The 19,850-nt window shown below is 42.4% G+C and overlaps 1 protein-coding gene across 1 annotated transcript; it reads right to left on the minus strand.

Moving 5' to 3' along the window:
- Positions 1–2,830: 2,830 nt before the first annotated feature.
- On the minus strand, positions 2,831–19,343 carry LOC311321931 (uncharacterized protein; the record flags this gene model as incomplete). Its single annotated transcript, XM_084453946.1, has 5 exons — positions 2,831–2,836; positions 2,968–3,278; positions 5,383–6,279; positions 15,688–16,034; positions 18,688–19,343. The coding sequence occupies 5 exons, from the start codon at positions 19,341–19,343 to the stop codon at positions 2,831–2,833; spliced, it is 2,217 nt and encodes a 738-aa protein (XP_084310072.1).
- Positions 19,344–19,850: the final 507 nt, after the last annotated feature.

Here is a 19,850-nt window from a genome sequence, read left to right on the forward strand (position 1 = left end):
AAAACCAATGTTTATTCGTAAATAGGTTAATGACAAACAAATTGAACAAAATAGTATTTCTTAGGATGTTGCCACAAGATGGGGAACCATGTGCTGAGTGAGAAGTACCGTGCTGCTCCAATTCAAGAGCTCCTCAGCAAGGCCACCCTTCTCGACCCAAGGTACTGTGGCAGTATGGAGGATGTGGAGGTCCTGGATGATCTAAAAACACAGCTGATACAGGAGGTGGTTGACACAGGAGAGGATGAGGGTGCCGGTGGTGCTGGTGGTGAAGCAGCAGCAGTGGTGGTGGATGGTGCACCTGAGCCTCCACCCAAAAAGAAGTAGCTCAGCGATCTGCTCCAAAAGAGAAGAGTCAGCAGCCAGGCCTAGGCTGCTGTGCCAAAAAGAGCACGTGCTGATGCAGAGTTAACCAAGTACCTGCAAGAGGAGGTACTTGAGTCCTCAGAAGATCCTCTGATGTGGTGGCGGGACAACCATAGAACCATAGGCCCTTTGATGGCCAAAAAATACATGTGCATTTGTGCAACCAGCACAAGCTCAGAGAGAATGTTCAGAACCGCTGGCACCATTGCAAGCCCAATAAGGTCCTGCCTCAAGCCAGAGAAATTGAACACGCTTGTGTTTCTGGCCCGAAATCTCCCCGACGACAATCCCACGAAAAGTTAAACTACAGGTATGCCTTACTGCTCTCATCCAAAATGAAAATCAACCCTGTTTAGGTCATCATAGGCATAATTGACTCTACTTTAACATTCCCTGTTCTTTTGAAAAGTATCTCCAGTAGCCTATGGCAAATGGTAGAAGATCCCATCTGAGGACCATCTGAGGATAACAAGGCTGGAAGGCCAGGTTTGGCTTCTTCTGTACAACCTGATGTTGAAGGAAGATTGTTTTGAGGATTTTTTTTTTTTCCATTGTTAGTTGTTGGAACTTGTCCTATACGTTCAAATGTAAACATTCATGATATTAAAGAGGCGTGGTTTTAAACCACAGGTTTACTTCATAGGCTGAGTGCTTGTGTTATTAGGCCTACATTATCTGGTAAAAATGAGTAAGAACTCGGAACCCACCTCACCCCCTCACTCACTCACTGTCTGTCTGTCTGACTTTCTTTCTCTCTCTCTCTCTCACAAACACACACACTCTCACTCAAATCATGCGGACATGAGCATCAGTGCTAGGGCCGGCCCGTGGCATAGGCGAAGTAGCGAGCACCCCCCCCCCCACCCGGTCAACAACTCTGACAATTATAATAATAATCGCAATTATTTTTCTGACAATCGTCAGGCAAAATTCATAATCGTTACAGCCCTACATTTCATGGTATAAATCCGTATTAAGTACACTAATGCATCAATGCTTGACTTGGATGTTTGGGTACATGTGTAAATGTCATTTTCAGAAAGATTTTGTCTTCACAACACGAATAGATCTTATTTTACAAGCAAAAAATTGAGCCTTTGATTTTCGTTTCATTTATGGCTCCTGACAAAAAACTGCAGGATATTTTGACTTGAACCTTTAACCCAATGTCCCATGATGGTATCGTCTATGGAAAAATGCATTCAGAATGTAGTGCCCATGACTTGGGAACGAAAATAATTTTCTAGCCACTTTACAGGTTTCACCTTATGGCCTATTTGTTTGTGCTACTTTGTTACTAATACTACCAACTACTAGTTATCATTCTCTCAAGTAATACAGGAGTCGCACTGTCACAACGCACAGCTTGACAATGTCAACAACAGCTTCACAACTTAGTCCCACCCTTGGTCTCAATTGGCTGTTTCTTGCAGCAAGACCAGACCAAGAATCAGTCAACTTCGGTTGGATTCGAATGTCTGGACCCAAATTCATTTTCAGCTCCTCAAACGGCTGAGTACTGATATGGGTTCTCTCTGTTGTGGATCCTTCTACTTACTAAAATCTAAAAAGTCAAATTTCTGGCACTGATATTTCTCTCTTTTGTGGATTCTTCTATGTTTTACTAATGCACTATTTGCACTAAAGGCTATGTCACAGTCCTCACACTGATATGGTTTCTCTCCCTTGTGGATTCTTCTATGGCACATTAAATAAGACTTATGGATAAAAGTTTCATCACATTCCTGGTACTGATAATTTCTCTCCTTTGTGGATTCTTCTATGTTTTTTTAAGGCACTTTTTGCACTAAAGGCTATGTCACATTGCTCACACTGATATGGTTTCTCTCCCTTGTGGATTCTTCTATGGTTCACTAAATAAGCCTTACACCTAAAAGTCAGGTCGCATTCCTGGCACTGATATGGTTTCTCTCCTGTATGGATTCTTCTATGTTCAACAAAAGTACTATTTGCACTAAAGGCTTCACCAGATTCATCACACTGTGGTCTCTCACCTGTGTGGATTCTTCTGTGGACAACTAAATCACTCATTTGACGAAAAGCTTTGTCACATTCCTCACAACGATATGGTTTCTCTCCTGTGTGGATTTTTCGATGGATAAGTAAATTACCCTGGGAATTAAAATTGTCGCCACATTCCTGGCACTGAAATGATTTCTCTTGTGTGTGGATTCTTCTATGTTTAACTAAAGAACCCTTTCGATTAAAATCTTGGCCACATTCCTCACACTGATATGGTCTCTCTCCTGTGTGGATTCTACTATGGATAACTAAATAACACTTTGTAGTAAAAACTTTCTCACATTCCTTACACTGATAGCGTTTATCTACTGTCTTGCTCTCAGCCTCCTCAGTAGAAACATTGTCACTCTCAAAACAAGAGCGGGAACTGGGAATAGGCCTGGTACAGGGACTGGGGCTAGTTTTGGTCATAAGGCAGGTGTCAGGACTGGAGCAGGAACTGAGAGTAGGTTTAGAACACTTAGCCTGTGTTCTCCTTGATTTGATGGGCTTTACATCAGGCAGAAGCCCTTCTCTCTCCTCTTCTAAGCTATGAGCTGTAGGACAGTCTTGAGTTACCAAATGGGGCTTAGAGTCACTGGTTAATTCTGGAGATCCATAGTCCTCTTCAGGCTCTGCTTTGATTTGGTTCTCAGTTGTGTTGGTGGGTACATAGTCTCTTTCTCTGTTCTCCACAATTGGAGTGTGGTCAAGAGGTAGCAGTTGAGACAAGTCCTTCGGATCACAGTCGGTTTTCACTCTGGGAGAAGTGCATATGGAGTCTGTAGTATCAGATTGCAGCCCTTGGAGCTGCTCTCCCCCCTGATTGGTCCACAGCTCCTGTTCCTCTTTAATCTGTGGGGTCTCTGGGAGGGAGAGCTGATGGACATCTGGGGGGAAAAGGAAGAAAAATATCAATGTCAAAAATCAGGGAAATCCAAATCCGAAAATGGTTTGTTTTTTTAAAACTGTTAAAGGAGAAGGCTCTTTTTCGACAACCTGGACCTTATTTACGGCATATTATAAGACGTTTGACTCACCAAGATAACTTTGGTGTAATTCGGAGGCCTGTAGAAGAAATTTAAAATCCAGCGTGAGCCAAGTATATCCATGTAATGGAGGCGGACGGGGCACCGAGAATGCAGCTTCTAAAAAATGTATTTTCTGCCGCAAAACGGTTGTTTTCATCAATCTATTTTTATGAATCTCTAGTTGTGCTTCCATAGAGCGAGGGCTTGTTGTGGTTTTCACATGCCTCTGTAATATGATCTTTAGAAACAAAATAAAAGCTTCCCCACTTGCTCCAGCACGCATGCGCACAGCACGCAGACTGGCTATTCTCCGTCTGTAGGCTACACTCGCGGCTCACATTCTCTTCGCTATGATCGGCTTCCATCATATTATATAAGTCATCTTCTATATCCTCAAAATCTGATAAATATTCAGCCATATTGCACACAATATTCCAGGCACCAATGAGCCGATCGTAGCGTAGAGAATCAGGTGACAAAAGAGTTGATGCTGGGTGTTGGCAATCTATGTGGAAGGCACAGACGCCTCACAAACTCAGATTGAAAAGAAAGAAAAAATCGAGGAGTCTAACTGCACATGTAAAGCAGGGCGAGTAGGTTAGTGGCATCAATTCTCAGAAAATAAGCCTGTGAGAATTTTGTTAACTACTAGCTACAGGCTAATTGGCCTGTACATCAAGCACCTAACATTACTAGCTTCGTAGCATTTTGGTTCGGCGCTGCTGTAAACTGATGTGTAGAGGGAGGTGTGGAGTTTCATACAGCTTGTTGTCTTATACATTATGGTACAGTAGCCTGCAGGCCAGTTTCTGTATGTTTTAATTTTAATGTCCATTTTTTTTCAAATTTATGTCTAATCTAAGCACACAACGCGGGACAAGAGGCGTGGTCTTAAGAAATCAAGCAACCTTATTGGTAATTATTCTCCACGTGATTGACAGGTCGGAATGGTTTATTTGTTTGTGCTACTTTGTTACTAATACTACCAACTACTAGCAATAATTCTCTCAAGTAATACAGGAGTTACACTGTCACAACGCACAGCTTGACAACGCTCTACAACAGCTTCACAACTTAGTCCCACCCTTGGTCTCAATTGGCTGTTTCTTGCAGCAAGACCAGACCAAGAATCAGTCAACTTCGGTTGAGTGTGTGGATTCGAATCTCTGGACCCAAATTCATTTTCAGCTCCTCAAACAGCTAATGAGTACTGATATGGGTTCTCCCTGGTGTGGATCCTTCTACTCAATAAAATCTAAAAAGTCACATTTCTGGCACTGATATTTCTCTCCTTTGTGGATTCTTCTGTTTTACTAATGCACTATTTGCACTAAAGGCTATGTCACATTCCTCACACTGATATGGTTTCTCTCCCTTGTGGATTCTTCTATGGCACATTAAATAAGACTTATAGATAAAAGTTGCATGACATTCCTGGCACTATAATTTCTCTCCTTTGTGGATTCTTCTACGTTTTTAAGGCACTTTTTGCACCAAAGGCTATGTCACATTGATATGGTTTCTCTCTTTTGTCGATTCTGCTATGGTTCACTAAATAAGCCTTATGCTGTGTTCACACCGGGCGCAGCGAGAAAATTTGCACCGCCCAGTTCGCCCAATCTCGCCACGGGATCAATGGGTCGCCGTGCGAATCCGCTGCAGAAAGTATAAAAAAAAATTGAGCTTTTGCGAATGTCGCCGCGCGGCGAATCGTGGTCGCCGCGCCGCCGAGTTCTGCGATTCGTGCCGCCCGCCGCCCAGTTCGCGCGAATTGTATTGACTTTCTATGTAAACTCGTCGCAGGAAAAATTTGCGCCCGGTGTGAACACAGCATTACACCTAAAAGCTAAGTCGCATTCCTGGCACTGATATGGTTACTCTCATGTATGGATTCTTCTATGTTCAACAAAAGTACTATTTGCACTAAAGGCTTCACCAGATTCATCACACTGTGGTCTCTCACCTGTGTGGATTCTTCTGTGGACAACTAAATCACTCATTTGACGAAAAGCTTTGTCACATTCCTCACAACGATATGGTTTCTCTCCTGTGTGGATTTTTCGATGGATAAGTAAATTACCCTGGGAATTAAAATTGTCGCCACATTCCTGGCACTGAAATGATTTCTCTTGTGTGTGGATTCTTCTATGTTTAACTAAAGAACCCTTTCGATTAAAATCTTGGCCACATTCCTCACACTGATATGGTCTCTCTCCTGTGTGGATTCTACTATGGATAACTAAATAACACTTTGTAGTAAAAACTTTCTCACATTCCTTACACTGATAGCGTTTATCTACTGTCTTGCTCTCAGCCTCCTCAGTAGAAACATTGTCACTCTCAAAACAAGAGCGGGAACTGGGAATAGGCCTGGTACAGGGACTGGGGCTAGTTTTGGTCATAAGGCAGGTGTCAGGACTGGAGCAGGAACTGAGAGTAGGTTTAGAACACTTAGCCTGTGTTCTCCTTGATTTGATGGGCTTTACATCAGGCAGAAGCCCTTCTCTCTCCTCTTCTAAGCTATGAGCTGTAGGACAGTCTCGAGTTACCAAATGGGGCTTAGAGTCACTGGCTAATTCTGGAGATCCATAGTCCTCTTCAGGCTCTGCTTTGATTTGGTTCTCAGTTGTGTTGGTGGGTACATAGTCTCTTTCTCTGTTCTCCACAATTGGAGTGTGGTCAAGAGGTAGCAGTTGAGACAAGTCCTTCGGATCACAGTCGGTTTTCACTCTGGGAGAAGTGCATATGGAGTCTGTAGTATCAGATTGCAGCCCTTGGAGCTGCTCTCCCCCCTGACTGGTCCACAGCTCCTGTTCCTCTTTAATCTGTGGGGTCTCTGGGAGGGAGAGCTGATGGACATCTGGGGGGAAAAGGAAGAAAAATATCAATGTCAAAAATCAGGGAAATCCAAATCAGAAAATGGTTTGTTTTCTTAAAACAGTTCAAGGAGAAGGCTCTTTTTCGACAACCTGGACCTTATTTACGGCATATTATAAGACGTTTGACTCACCGAGATAAATTTGGTGTAATTCGGAGGCCTGTAGAAGAAATTTAAAATCCAGCGCGAGCCAAGTATATCCATGTAATGGAGGCAGACGGGACACCGAGAATGCAGCTTCTAAAAAATTAATTTTCTGCCGCGAAACGGTTGTTTTCATCAATCTATTTTTATGAATCGCTAGTTGTGCTTCCATAGAGCGAGGGCTTGTTGTGGTTTTCACATGCCTCTGTAATATGATCTTTAGAAACGTCTTTAGAAACTAAATAAAAGCTTCCCCACTTGCTCCAGCACGCATGCGCACAGACTGGCTATTCTCCGTCTGTAGGCTACACTCGCGGCTCACATTCTCTACGCTATGATCGGCTTCCATCATATTCTAAGTCATCTTCTATATCCTCAAAATCTGATAAATATTCAGCCATATTGCACACAATATTCCAGGCACCAACAAGCCGATCGTAGCGTAGAGAATGTGAGCCGTGAGTGTAGCCTACAGATGGAGAATAGCCAGTCTCTCTCTTTCGTCAAGTCATATCTGTTGGAAAACATATTTTTGTATCCAGGCATCTTAGTTTTAACAGTATAATTGTGACTGAACACGTTTTGTTTGCTAGTAGGTGGTATTCATTCTGTTCCCAACAACGCGATGGGCAGCCAAGCGCAATAGCTCCAGGGGACCTGGTCCCCGGCGAGTTGAACAGCTGTCCACCCAGAGACGGGATCTCTCGTTGCGGCATGAAGTTTGCGGCTAACCCGCCGAGCTCGAAACAGACAATACCACCTATTAGCAAACACAACAGTTCAGTCATAATTATACTGTGTTACGTATTGTTTGTGTTGGCTATGTGTTGTGTGCGGCCGCCTGGTTCCAATCATCATTTATCATTCACACCTGTTCCGGTTCTCCAGCCTACCTCCCCACTCATCCAATCATCCAATTGCCTGGTGTCCCTCCCCTATATATATGTCATTTTGTGGTCACTTCTGTCTCTCCTACCCGAGCGGTGGCAGAGCTCTGGGTATGCAGAGCGGTTTGGTTTTATTCAGCCTACTTGTTTGAGTTATTGGTTAACATTTTGTTGGAGCTTCAAAGTAGTTATTATTAGTTGTTAACCTGATCCTTGTTTTGCTTAACAGCCCACTTTAGTTGTATTTGTTTGTCTGTTTTGTTAACCGTTTCTGTCTGTTTGCACACAGGGAGCAGTGAGCAGGCCTTAGACACCCCGAGGTTTCCATTTCTTTCACCACATGTAGCTATTTTCTGTTAGAACCCCAGTTTTAGTTGTGGTCACCATTCCTTGTATTTTGTTGGGTGCTTTGCACCTGTAAAGGGAGGGGCAGGGATTTATTTTTGGTTCTTTATTTTGGTGCCACATTTAGTTTCTCACTGACTTCCCTGTGTTGCCTTTGTTTGGTAATAAATTCTTTATTGCATATTAGTGTCTTGGTTTTGTGTACCTGCACCCTCACTGACCCATTGTGTCGCCCTATGTTGCGCTCTTCTGCCTCGGGCCACCAGGGGGCGTAACATACTGTTAAAACTAAGATGCCTGGATAAAAATGTTTTCCAACTGATATTTTTGACAAAAGTTATTCAGCAAGCCACTTTTCATCGCTAACAGAGCGGGGAGAGCAATCTGTTCGTGGACTACAAGAACACGTCATTGATACCTTTGACTGCATGTCAAAGGTATCAGTGACATGTTTTTTCAAAGATGGCGCGGTTCAATAGGGCTTCACTTTGGATTTCGAATCCAGGAGGCCTGATTGAGAGGCGCAAAATACGGCCGCTGTCACGTGACAACCGCTCTCCTCAGCAGTTTGTGCCTGAGTTCTGTGCTTCATTTGGCTGTTCAAACAAAAGAACACTTGAGAATTGTAAAAAGGGGATTTCACAGGTAACTGGCATTTTTTAATATATATAAACTCTTGTATATGTCTGAAAGTGAATTGATTCATGGTTTCCTGAAAATTATAGTGGTGATGGCTAGCTAGCTAAAGGGTGGCTAACCTTACATCAGTGAGTTAGTTGGGGTGACTGCATTGGGCTAACTCAGATCATTTTAATTTTACATGCCAGAAGTAGCTCAGATGGCCATGTATTTGTCATAGGTTCCCCAAAAATACAGGGCTCAGGAAAGCTTGGACCACAGCGGTCAGAAGGAAGGAGTTCAGCCCGAGTGATCGCACAGTTCTGTGCAGCTGTCATTTCAAGCCTGAGGACTTTGACAGAACTGGGCAGACTGTGTGACTCAGGGAAGGTGTCATCCCTTCAGTTTTCCCAGCATTTCCAGACCGCCTGAACAAAGTGAGTGTGTTTTCAAGTCATAATATTACAGCCTTTGTGTGTGTGTGTTTGTTAAGGTAAACGGTAACGTGATTGGAAACTGGTTGGATGATGAATAAACTGATATACATGGAGCAAGTGAAGTTGAAGCTTAGCACTCACAGCAGAGTATGGATTCCAAGAGGAGACACTGACACAGGAGTAATGAATAAAATTCTCAATTAGTACTAGCATAGGTCCTCACCTGAACTTTATTAATTACACCTGTGTCAATGTGTCTCATCTTGGCATCCATACTTGTTGCTGTAGGTGCTAAGATTCAACTTCAATTGCTCCATTGATGTATATATGTATGACATATTCCATTTTATTATATTCCAATATTGATTTTTATACTTAATTTGAAGGAGCCCAGCAAGGTCAGGACAACAAGGACGTCACATGCTGCTGTGGCAAATGATGATCCTGTCCCAGAACCTCCTGAAGCGCCAAGCTCATCAACCTTGGTAAGTTACAGCATTTCTTGTTCACACTAGGGGTTGAGTTCAAGTACAAAAATCTCTAAAAGTTGTGTTTTTTTTTTCATTACGTCTATACAATGTAAGATTTGACCACGTGGGTGGAGCTATTGCACTGTAGAGACGTGCACACACTCACCACTAATCCACATAACCTTTACAGGATACTAGATGTGTTTTATAGCTCTTATCCAACAAGTTTTATATTTCATAGGACCATCAGTATGCCCTTGACCCTGATAACTGAAGCAAAAGCTAGTTGAGGTGCAAGCAAGATCTGAGGAGCTACAGAGGCAGCTGAACTATGCCAAGGCTCGTGAAAAGAGATTTAAAAAAAAAAACTGTGCAGTCACTGCTAGAGGAGCTGAAACAGAAAAACGATCTCACAGGAACTGCATTTGAAGCTTGATCTCTACTCTGGTAGGTTTTTTCCCAGTTATATAGGAACATTTGTTGGAATTGCACTGTACTGTAGGTTCCCATATGTGCGGTGACTGAAGCCTTTGCTTGACGCTCCTCTAGGCTATATTCCCTTTCGTCGCCATAATTAAAGATCCCACTAGACAACTCGGTAAAAAATTAGAACTGTTTAGTTAAAAAAATTTTTTTTAATACAATAGGCTTATCCTACGAATTACAATACTAATTTCAACGAAAGAAAATGATAACGATAGCGAGAGAGGTCTAAAAACTGTGTGGCTCCACTCTCTCCGCATGCCTAACTGCAGGCCTGACCAAAAACCCCCCAAAACATTTTCCCGCGAGAGCAGGCCCATAAAAAGAGAAATCAATGTTAGCAACCACCAGACAACATCCAAAATAATACCAATTACTAGATCCAAAAACTCATAACTCAAAACACTGCATTTAGGCTCTTACATGCACTGTGAATATGTTAAGTGTATTTCACCCTAATTTAATGTATTGAATTAATGAATGAAATCAAATTTCATTCTCAATTTTTTGTAACATTCCAGAAATTCCACTTGAACTGCTGAAGAAAGACCGTCATGCCTACACTCCAGCACAAAAGGAGTTTGCTTTAACACTGCACCTGCATGGCCCCAAAGCATACAGCTTTTTAAGAGACAGGATGGGTATACCACTTCCTCATCCACACACGCTTCAAAGGTAAACTTTGTTTTTTCCTCTAATATGTTTATTGAGGTTGTCATGCCCAAAGACATCCGATAAAAGTTAAAATTGCGATTGTTGTGATTTAATAGATTAGATAATTTAGTTCATTTGAAGTTCATTGAAAGTTGATTGTATCATCTACAATATTTTCATTATTTACAGTTTTAAAAATATAGCTCATGTTACATTTGATATACCGTAGTTGGAAATGCATTCTAGTAGTTAAGAAAGTAAACATGAGAGTAATGCCATGTGCATACTGCTCTGTATGGTACTTCATTGTCAGCATCTCATCTCCACCCAATACAAATATATCCTACACAGGTGGATGCAGTCCGTGGACAGCAAGCCGGGAATCAACACCCCCCTTCTTGACATGCTGCAACGGAAAAGACAAGAAGATCCTACAAAGTATGGGCAGGTCTGTCTGATGGTGGATGCCATGTCGATCAGAAAGCAGATCCAGTATGACTCCCACTCACAGAAAATGTCCGGCTTTGTGGATCTGGGGGATGGAATTGACGAGAGCAGTGAAGCCAGTGAGGCCCCACGTCTTCATGGTTGTTGGACTACAAGGCCCCTGGAAAGCCCCCATTCATGTTGAATATTTAAGCAATAAACCATGGGAGGCAGTGGTTTACCATATATATTTTACCAATGGCCAGGGGGTATAGTTAAACACAACACGAAATGTGTCTAACCCCCCCAGCTGTGGTAAAATACACAGTTGCTATATGAATGTGTGCTTTCTGCAAGAAATCTGACATCTCCACTATTAATGCATCTTCATATTTCTATACCACAGGTATCAAAGTGTTCTGTTTAACAATGGATGGTCATGCAAAAAATATCAGCATGTGCACTATGCTAGGGTGCCAGCTGAAGCTGAAATCCTTGGAGCCTTTGAGAACCTACTTTGCCCACCCCTCGACAGGCGAGCAGGCCCGGAACATGCTGGAGGTATAGTGGTAGTCAACTGGTCTGCCTGTGTTGTTGCATTAGTTTGACCCATGTTAAGGAATCGTTCCACATGGGTCTCAAACCCATGAAATTCTGCATGAATGACAGGCGTCTTAGCATTAGTCCAAAGGAGAATTCCTTTCGACTGAGGTCTTATGTGTTGTGGGTGAATTTTATTTCCCTGAGTTAACTTTGACAGTGCCACCTCATGACCACTGCCCCTTCTTTACACAGGCATATAGTCCTCTTGTGGGCTCTGCTGGAGAAGTGAACTGGAGCTACATATCAGGTCTAAAAGTCCAAGAGAGAGAGGGCCTACATGCAGCAAAAGAGGTCAGCTTAGAAACAAAGACTGTTGACTACTAAATTCTCACCATCAGATTGTGAATCTTAAAGGATAGATTTTAAGATTTTATTACTTGTTTTTAAAGCCGCATTATGTAGCTGTCCAGTTTTGTGCACTTTTAGCGCCCCCTAAAGGCCACTAGAGCCATTACATTACATTACATTACATTCAACAGCAGGTTGGGGTCAAGTTACATAGTGCAAATACAGGCCGCCGGACCCCTCTGTGGGAATGGAAGAGGTGCTGTTCTCGCTATAATAATCCAGCACACCAGTAGATTGACTTTGAAACTGATATTTTAAGATGAAATCAACAACATAGTGGGGCTTTAAGGCTTTGAATGTCCTGGCTCCTCTGTATCTAGCTGAACTCCTTCACATCCATAGCCCAGTTAGAGCACTCAGGTCAAGAAGTCTGCTGCTCCTGGATGTCCCCAAGTCCAGGCTTAAAACCAGAGGTGACCGAGCTTTTGTAGTTGCTGGCCCCAAGCTGTGGAATAGCCTACCACTGCACATTAGAACTGCCCAGACCTTGGATGCCTTAAAGTCTCTCCTGAAAACTCACCTCTTTCCTTCATTACATCAAGAGCTTAGCACTATTTTATGTTTGTATTGTCCTGTTTGTCTCATTTGCTTTTTATTACATTGTATCTTATTGTTTTATTGTTTAGTGCCTTTTGGCCCACTGTACAGCACTTTGGTCGACCACTCGTTTTTAAATGTGCTTTATAAATAAAGTTTGACTTAACTTTTGACTTGACTTAAACTGTTTAGTCTGAATCTAGGAAGTGCAAAAATAAAAAACTACTGATTTGAAACCAAGTCATTGTAATAACAAGCGGTACAATAATCTCAATGTTCCTGCATTCATATTGGTACCTGCATTCTTTTTATAGACATAAAATGTCTATTCAATTCTAAATCACAAGGAAGCAAATAGATTTCAGCACTCAGAAAATGAAAGTGAACTTGGCAGCACAGACGCTGAGCCGGTCTGTTGGGAGAGCACTGTGCCTACTGAAGGATGCTGGGTATGCAGAGTTCCAAGACTGCTCAGCAACTGTGCAATCATTGAATTTTAAAAAGTATTTCCATATCATGAAAAATCATGGAATTTGATCATGTTTGTAACCCCGATAGTGTATTCAGCCTGTTATTTTGACACTTTTGGTTCTTGAAGTGGTGTTTTTACAGTGAACTTTTAACATTGAAGTCAACGGGCAGCAACCGACTGACCAATATGGCTGCCAGGTGAATAAGGCAATGGCGGCCACGTTTTTCGTCCGGCAGCAATCAAATCGTCAATGCGGTGTCTAGTATATATGTCTATCGGGGCTACAGGCACCAAATCAAACCACGGAAGTCAATTTAAAGACGGGGCACCAGCTAGTGTACTGAGCGCAGTATGGCTTTATCACAATACGAAGAAAAAATGTTTGATCGGAGGTGTGGATCCGTACAAAATTGACATAGTCGCCATGAGTAAAGAACACTCATTATTGCCAATTATATCTGGACATTAAGTATCTTGTGCATACAGAGCGGCAGGTTTGACAGTCGTCTAGAAGGGATTCCCTGACTCACGTTCTCCCCTCCAATTCGGTGGAGGAAAAATTCTGTGGACATGAGTTTACTCGGGCTTTGCATCTTTTAGCTAGGTTACTACCACCACTAGCTAGGTTAGCTAGATAAACCAGTCACTGTAAATGTATTCAGAGGTCTACAGTAAGCTAACCAATCATTGTATTTTGCTACAGTAGACTCAGACCGTCTTTCTTTCGCTACTGGTATAGCCTACAGCCTACTTTCAATTTTGCTTAAATATAATTTATTAAAATGTAGCCTTTTACATTGTGATTTTATTTTCCTACCGTTTCAAAATTAATACAAAATATGCATCAACTAGCTCATCCATGGTTTGACATGTTGCACTAGCTCGCCTGCACTAGCTCGCCACTTGAGAGCGAACCTGGACTAGACCCTCCACCCCTCCACCTGCTAGCCTACACATTATTTTATATTCAAATAAACTGGTTGGATGTGTTTCCACGTATGCGCCTCCTTTTGCCTACATTCTTTCGATATAGGAATTAGAGAAATTGAATTAGAAAATCATCTTTTTTGATCATTGACTCTAACAAATCGATTTGTTGTTCAATGATTATACAGATCTGATAATAGGCCTAAATCATGTTTGCCAATATCTGCGGTTAGGTTTAAAATAGTAGGCATATTTATCTCTTGAAGGTTACAGAGTGGCAACATGCGGGACGGGGACAGACGTCGGCCTATTTATCCACAAGTAGGCCTACAAACATCTGCGTCATTACTGATATAAACCTGTTCAATCCGTCTCGTCATATTCAAGTCTCGTCAAAACTTAGATTTAATGGCCTGTTCGGGGGACCTCATTTCAATGATGCCGAGCATACAAAGTCATTAAATATACAATCAATAAATAGCCTAGCACTGTAATGCATAACCTATTTGATCAGAGCTGCTTGCGGAACTGGCTCAGAAGAAATGCATTTCACCTAGGCTACAGCTTGACGTCATTGACTGGATGTCTGAACATAGTAGACAGTCAAATAACGTAGGCTACCTAAATAAATAAATAAGGTGAACGGTAGCCTAGTAATAATAGGCTATAATATGTTATCACAGCAGCGCAGATGGAGATTACAATTAGAGCTTGGATTTGAGATTATTTTAAAAGCAGGGAATGTGCACCGGGGATAGAAATGTTGTTGGTGACTGTTGGCGTTGGTTATCCTCCCCACCCCCCAGCTCATCAAGTTTATTTTTTGAATATAAATAGCATTGGAAAAGGGGGAGTGCAGTCCAGTTCCTACTGTAGCTGTCTAGTTACGGTTAAACTGCAGGCTAAATGCATTTCTTCTGAGCCAGTCCCGTTAAACTATGAGCAACTCTGACATTATCAAATTCATAGCATACCGTATTATAGTACTGCGGTTTTTATTGAGTGTTGCCTATTAGCCTCATGTCTATATGCTCCATTGGTTCCTTTGGTTCAACACAAGGATGGGTTGTAATGTATACCTGAAGCAAGATCGTGTTTGAGTTGACTGTGACACACGGTCTGTATTACAAAGGGCTCATCCCTACGCCCTATGGAGTGCCGAATAGCTGAGTTTGACACATCTGTAGCTGATCGGCTATTGCTAGTTTTGCGTCCGATGTCCCATTCATATCTCATCCAAACACAACTATGCTTGAACTTTTCCACTTGCCAGCTTGTGCTTCTCATTATCTTTGGGGGAGTTGCTTGTGCACTGGAGGGATTCTTTATTGAGAATTAGCCGTTGGATTGTATTCAGACATTCAGTACGTTATGGCTGGAAGCCTACTGTCAAGGATCAGATCAGAATCATTATCACGATTTTGATCGTAAAATGAAATTACAACCAGACAGAGAACAAGGAGTTTGAGAACAAGGTAGGCTCATCTAATGTGCGAGATGAGCTACAGCAATGGGTCAATGAGTAGTATTACTGCGCCCTTTAACTTCACTGAGTTTCATAAAAATCGGTTTGGTATTTTTTGCATAATCACAGTCAAAAAAATGTATGGAAGTGAATGGACAGTCTGGCTCTGTTTTGGCGGCCTGTAGACCCGACCAGTGATTCCGATCCACTCCAAAATTTAAGGGGTTGTAAGTTGCCCCATACTACACCCATATACCGAGATTCATGAAAATCGGTTGGGTAGTTTTTGCGTAATCCTGTTTCAAAGAATGAATGGAGTTGAATGGCCAGCCGTGTTTGGGCGGCCCATGGACCCGACCCGCGCTTCGGACCTGCTCCAAAATTGAATCGATTCTAAGTTGGACCATGCTACACCCTTTCACCGCGTTTCCCGAAAATCGGTCCAGTAGTTTCTGCGTAATCCACACACACGCCACCAAAAACATCCCTGGCCCTGCGCTGGGGCAGAGGTAACTACAGTGTTACATGATAGCATAGAGCTGTGCAATGCGTTGTCCTTGTCTTCAGTACTCACTTTGTGGGTTTAGATCAGTGGAGGGGACAGAGAAGTGAGCAGCAATGAGTTCCACTCTGGCCTTCGCTGCCTGGTAGGGAACCTCCCCCGGCGGAGCCTGACACAGTACCCCTGGGTGCCGGGGCTCCAGCTGCACCCCCACATCAAGCAGAGACGGGAACTTCTTGGCAATGTTGTGCAGAACACAACAGGCGTTGATAACGTCAGCCTTTTTCTCCAGGCCACCTTGCTGACAGTAGCCCAGGTCAGTCAAGCACCTGAAGCGCCTCTTGAGGGAGGTGAGTGTTTCCTGCATGGCTCTGAGCCCTTTGGCGTGGGCTGCGTTGAAGCGCCTCTCTGGCTCACTGCTGACGGGGGACACAGCTGTCAGGAGATGACTGCTCAAGCTGTATCCATTCCCTCCTTCATGATATCAAAGACAGGTAAAAGTTAGTTAATGGCAAACATTGCAAACCAAACAGGCCTATTCATTTCACATGACAAAATATAGGTTCCTTATTCATCCTTTTTGGACCAAACCTAGTCTTGCTCGACAACTGCCACACAGTCTTGCTAGACGTCGGCACTTGACCATGGACTGTGTAAGCAGGGGCCCAGCGGGGCCACAGCCCAGGTACCTATTGATATATTTTTATGAATGAATTGTATCCGTTTTTGATGATACGCATTGGAAAAATGAAGGGGTGGAATAATATCTTTTTGAAAGAAAAGTTTTCAAAAGCAAGCAGACTATTATATTTATCACACTACATCCATCATGTCATGGAAATTTGGTCAACATTGGAGATTTATTGAGAGAGATTTTGCAGTAGCTTCATACAGTACTGTTTATAGTATCAATCTGTCTTGATGAATCGCTAGTTGTGCTTACATAGAGCATAGGCCTGTTGTGGTTTTCACATGCCATGATCTTTAGAAACATCTTTCGAAACGAAATGGCTTCCTCACTTGCTCCAGCACGCATTCGCACAGCGCGCAATCGTTGCTCCAGCACACTGTGCGCATGCGTGCTGGAACAAGTGAGGAAGATATTTCGTGTCTAAAGACGTTTCTAAAGATCCTATTACAGAGGCATGTGAAAAACAACCCAACAGGCCTATGCTCTATGTAAGCACAACTAGCGATTCATCAACACAGATTGATGAAAACCGTTTCGCGGCAGAAAATAGATTTTTAGAAACGGCATTCTAAGTGCCCCGACCACCGCCATTACATGGATATACTGGCTCGCGCTGGATTTTAAATTTCTTCTACATGCCTCCGAACTACACCAAAGTGATCTCGGTGAGTCAAACGTCTTATATGTCGTAAATAAGGTCCAGGTTGTCAAAAACGAGCATTGTCCTTTAACCGTAGCCTAATCTAGCCAATTATTTATGTAAGCTATGTAAAAAAGGCAGTGGTTGTGGTAGAAGACAGGACCAGCACAGAGTTGAGGGACAGAGAGGAGAGGATAGAGGTTGTTGAGAGGAGAGCAGGAGAAGAGAGAGAAGGAAGGGGACAGGGCAGGATGAGAGATTAGAAAGTGTGATGATTTAGAAGGAATGAGTATGCAGTTAAGCATCAATGGGCATCAAACATAATTTTTTTAATTAAATAAATCATTCTATTATTCTCACCCCATAACTCAAAATTAAAGAAAGCATATTTCATGTAGGCTAAACATGCTGTTTCAGTACACTTTTCAATTATATATGTCTCACGTTTTTGTTATTTTCATTCTTTAAAAGTCACCAGAATACAGGAAACTAGGTCTCTGAATCTTTTTTGGGGGAGGATGCCCAGACCCCCACTTTGGTATAGAAACCCTCCTTATTTTGGCTGTCTTCAGCTTGGCACCACCACACCAAGACATCAATTCCACAGGAAACACTGGTTCCTTGTTCAGATCATAGAGAAAAATCCAAACAAACGAGCAAAGGAAAAAGATGTTGAAATTATTAATGAAAAGATAACCCAGATAACCTTCAAATCATGAAGACCGCAAAATCCAAAGCCGGGAAAACCTAAAGATGCTTGTCTGAAAACATTTGTTATTATTTCATATTGTATACATACAGTAACATCCCTTTCCGGGTGGTTTTAAGTGATGAACTGCATAACTTGTGTTCAGTAGAGGTGATAATGAACATTTTATACATGTGCTACAACTTTCTGGCTCTGTGCTACAGAACTATCAACCCCTGTAGCGCCAGTGCTATGTGCTAAAAAAGTTAATGTACAGCCCTGCCGGTGGGTGCATGGAGATTGCCCGGTCTGTAGTAGTTCTAGCAGTAGCTGTTACATACAGCTGCAGCAGCTAGCCCACCTCACATTTTCTCCAGGAAATGTACTTTCTAGCTTTTATTGTTGTTTGCTTTAGTTTTTCATGGTCCACATGTGTATGTCCCTATTGATTATTGATTGTCTGTGACGGGGTGGAGCTTCGTACAAGCGCTCCGGGCTTCGTTCCCCAAGCAGTGTTTTTAATATGTAATAAATAAAATTAACATTAACATAACTAATAAAAGTTTCACAATTGTAAACTGCTTTAATTAATCTCTGGACACTACTCTTTGGAATCTACTCTAGATTTGACTGAACAAAATCCAGAATTGGACATTAATCACAGACATTTCAGTCTATGATTCATTATAATTTCTTCCCCCTATTGGCTCGTTTTTTATGAATTAAACCGAAAATCACTTTTGTGGATCAGGTGGTCAGCGTGTTTGAATTTGAATGTCTAATATTAAATATAATGCTCTATATCACTCAAATATCATGCTCATATCTTTACCTGTGTGGTCACAACAATGATAAACATCTCTGGGAATTATTAGGTCTAATAACATTAGGCTACATCTAATCTAATCAGTGGGGCCTTAGATCACGACCCATCCATTATTGATGGAAGAGCAGCACTTGCATAGCTGGCTTTGCTCTACTCATTTGTAGACATTAATTCAGTAACCAAAAAAATGCATGTAAAGTAGTAGCCCACCTATAATCCAGTTTGACCCGTGTGCCCCCAGCATGAATTGCTCTCCAATAGCTGAGGACTCCCAAATGCTTTGCTCCGGTGTGCTGCCTACGCGACAGTTCTCCACACTCAGAAAGTTCCCTTCACAGTCGCAGATCACTTGGTTCATGGCCGAGAAGTATTTCAGAGTATTCCTGAAAACCTCTTGGTCCTCTGAAGTCGGTCTGACTTTGACGTGCAGGCAAGCCACGACCCCCAACACGTTCGGGATCCCGCAGAAGCTCTTCATCTCATTTGCAACATTTGCCCTGGCGTCACGAGTCTCCGGGAAAGTGACAAAATCGTTCATCATACCTGATATTACCTTTGAGATAATACTAATGATTTCTTGAGTTTCTGAAAAATGTAGTCCAGCATTTTCTTGAACTGTAGTCGAAACAACACCGTTAGCGTAGTAGTCCAGCGCAGCCATCACCATTCCACCAGCGGAGTGTCCCTTAATCTGGGTTTGGGTCTCTTTCATGCGGATACTAACGTAGTCAGTTATAAAATTAATGCAGGGTCGAGATAATTTAAACCTATGGAACACCTCTTCATCGTCGAAAGAGTCAAAATAATTGACTGGAGACATGCTGTTGTTCCCGTTGAGCTCTCCCTCAACAGCAAACTTACCAAACACCTGGGGAAAAGCCATGTTGCACTTCAACTCACATTTACCTGTAAATAAAAGGTGTCCACGACAGAACATTAAAAGAAAGAATGTTCGTCTCCTCCTTGCTCAACAACACTGCAGCAGTAATGGTGTGCATTCGTTTGTGGTCGGAGGCGGCAAGTCGCAAGTGGCAAAATACCTCCGGCGGCTATAGCGCCACCTTTAGGCTGGAGGATAAACATTGACGTACAGACGTTAGACCATACTGGGAGTAATCTCATCGCCCCCTAGTGGTAGCGTTCCTAATGACGAGAATGAATGGGATTCCTCATAGACACGTCTTTTGAAAATGTATACCTTGGTCGCCACCGAAAAGTTAGTAGAATGCCTTAAACGGCAAATACTTGGAGACAAACTTTATTAATTCTGGTGATCATAGTTGATTTTCAATCACAATCCGAATTATGAACACATTTTCTTAAATTCCATTGACTTTGACTGGAGGATGGAGCAATTTTGAAAATTTGAAAGAAGGCGAAATACTTGCAA

Source organism: Borostomias antarcticus, assembly GCF_949987555.1.
Source record: "Borostomias antarcticus genome assembly, chromosome: 19".
Taxonomy (NCBI): domain Eukaryota; kingdom Metazoa; phylum Chordata; class Actinopteri; order Stomiiformes; family Stomiidae; genus Borostomias; species Borostomias antarcticus.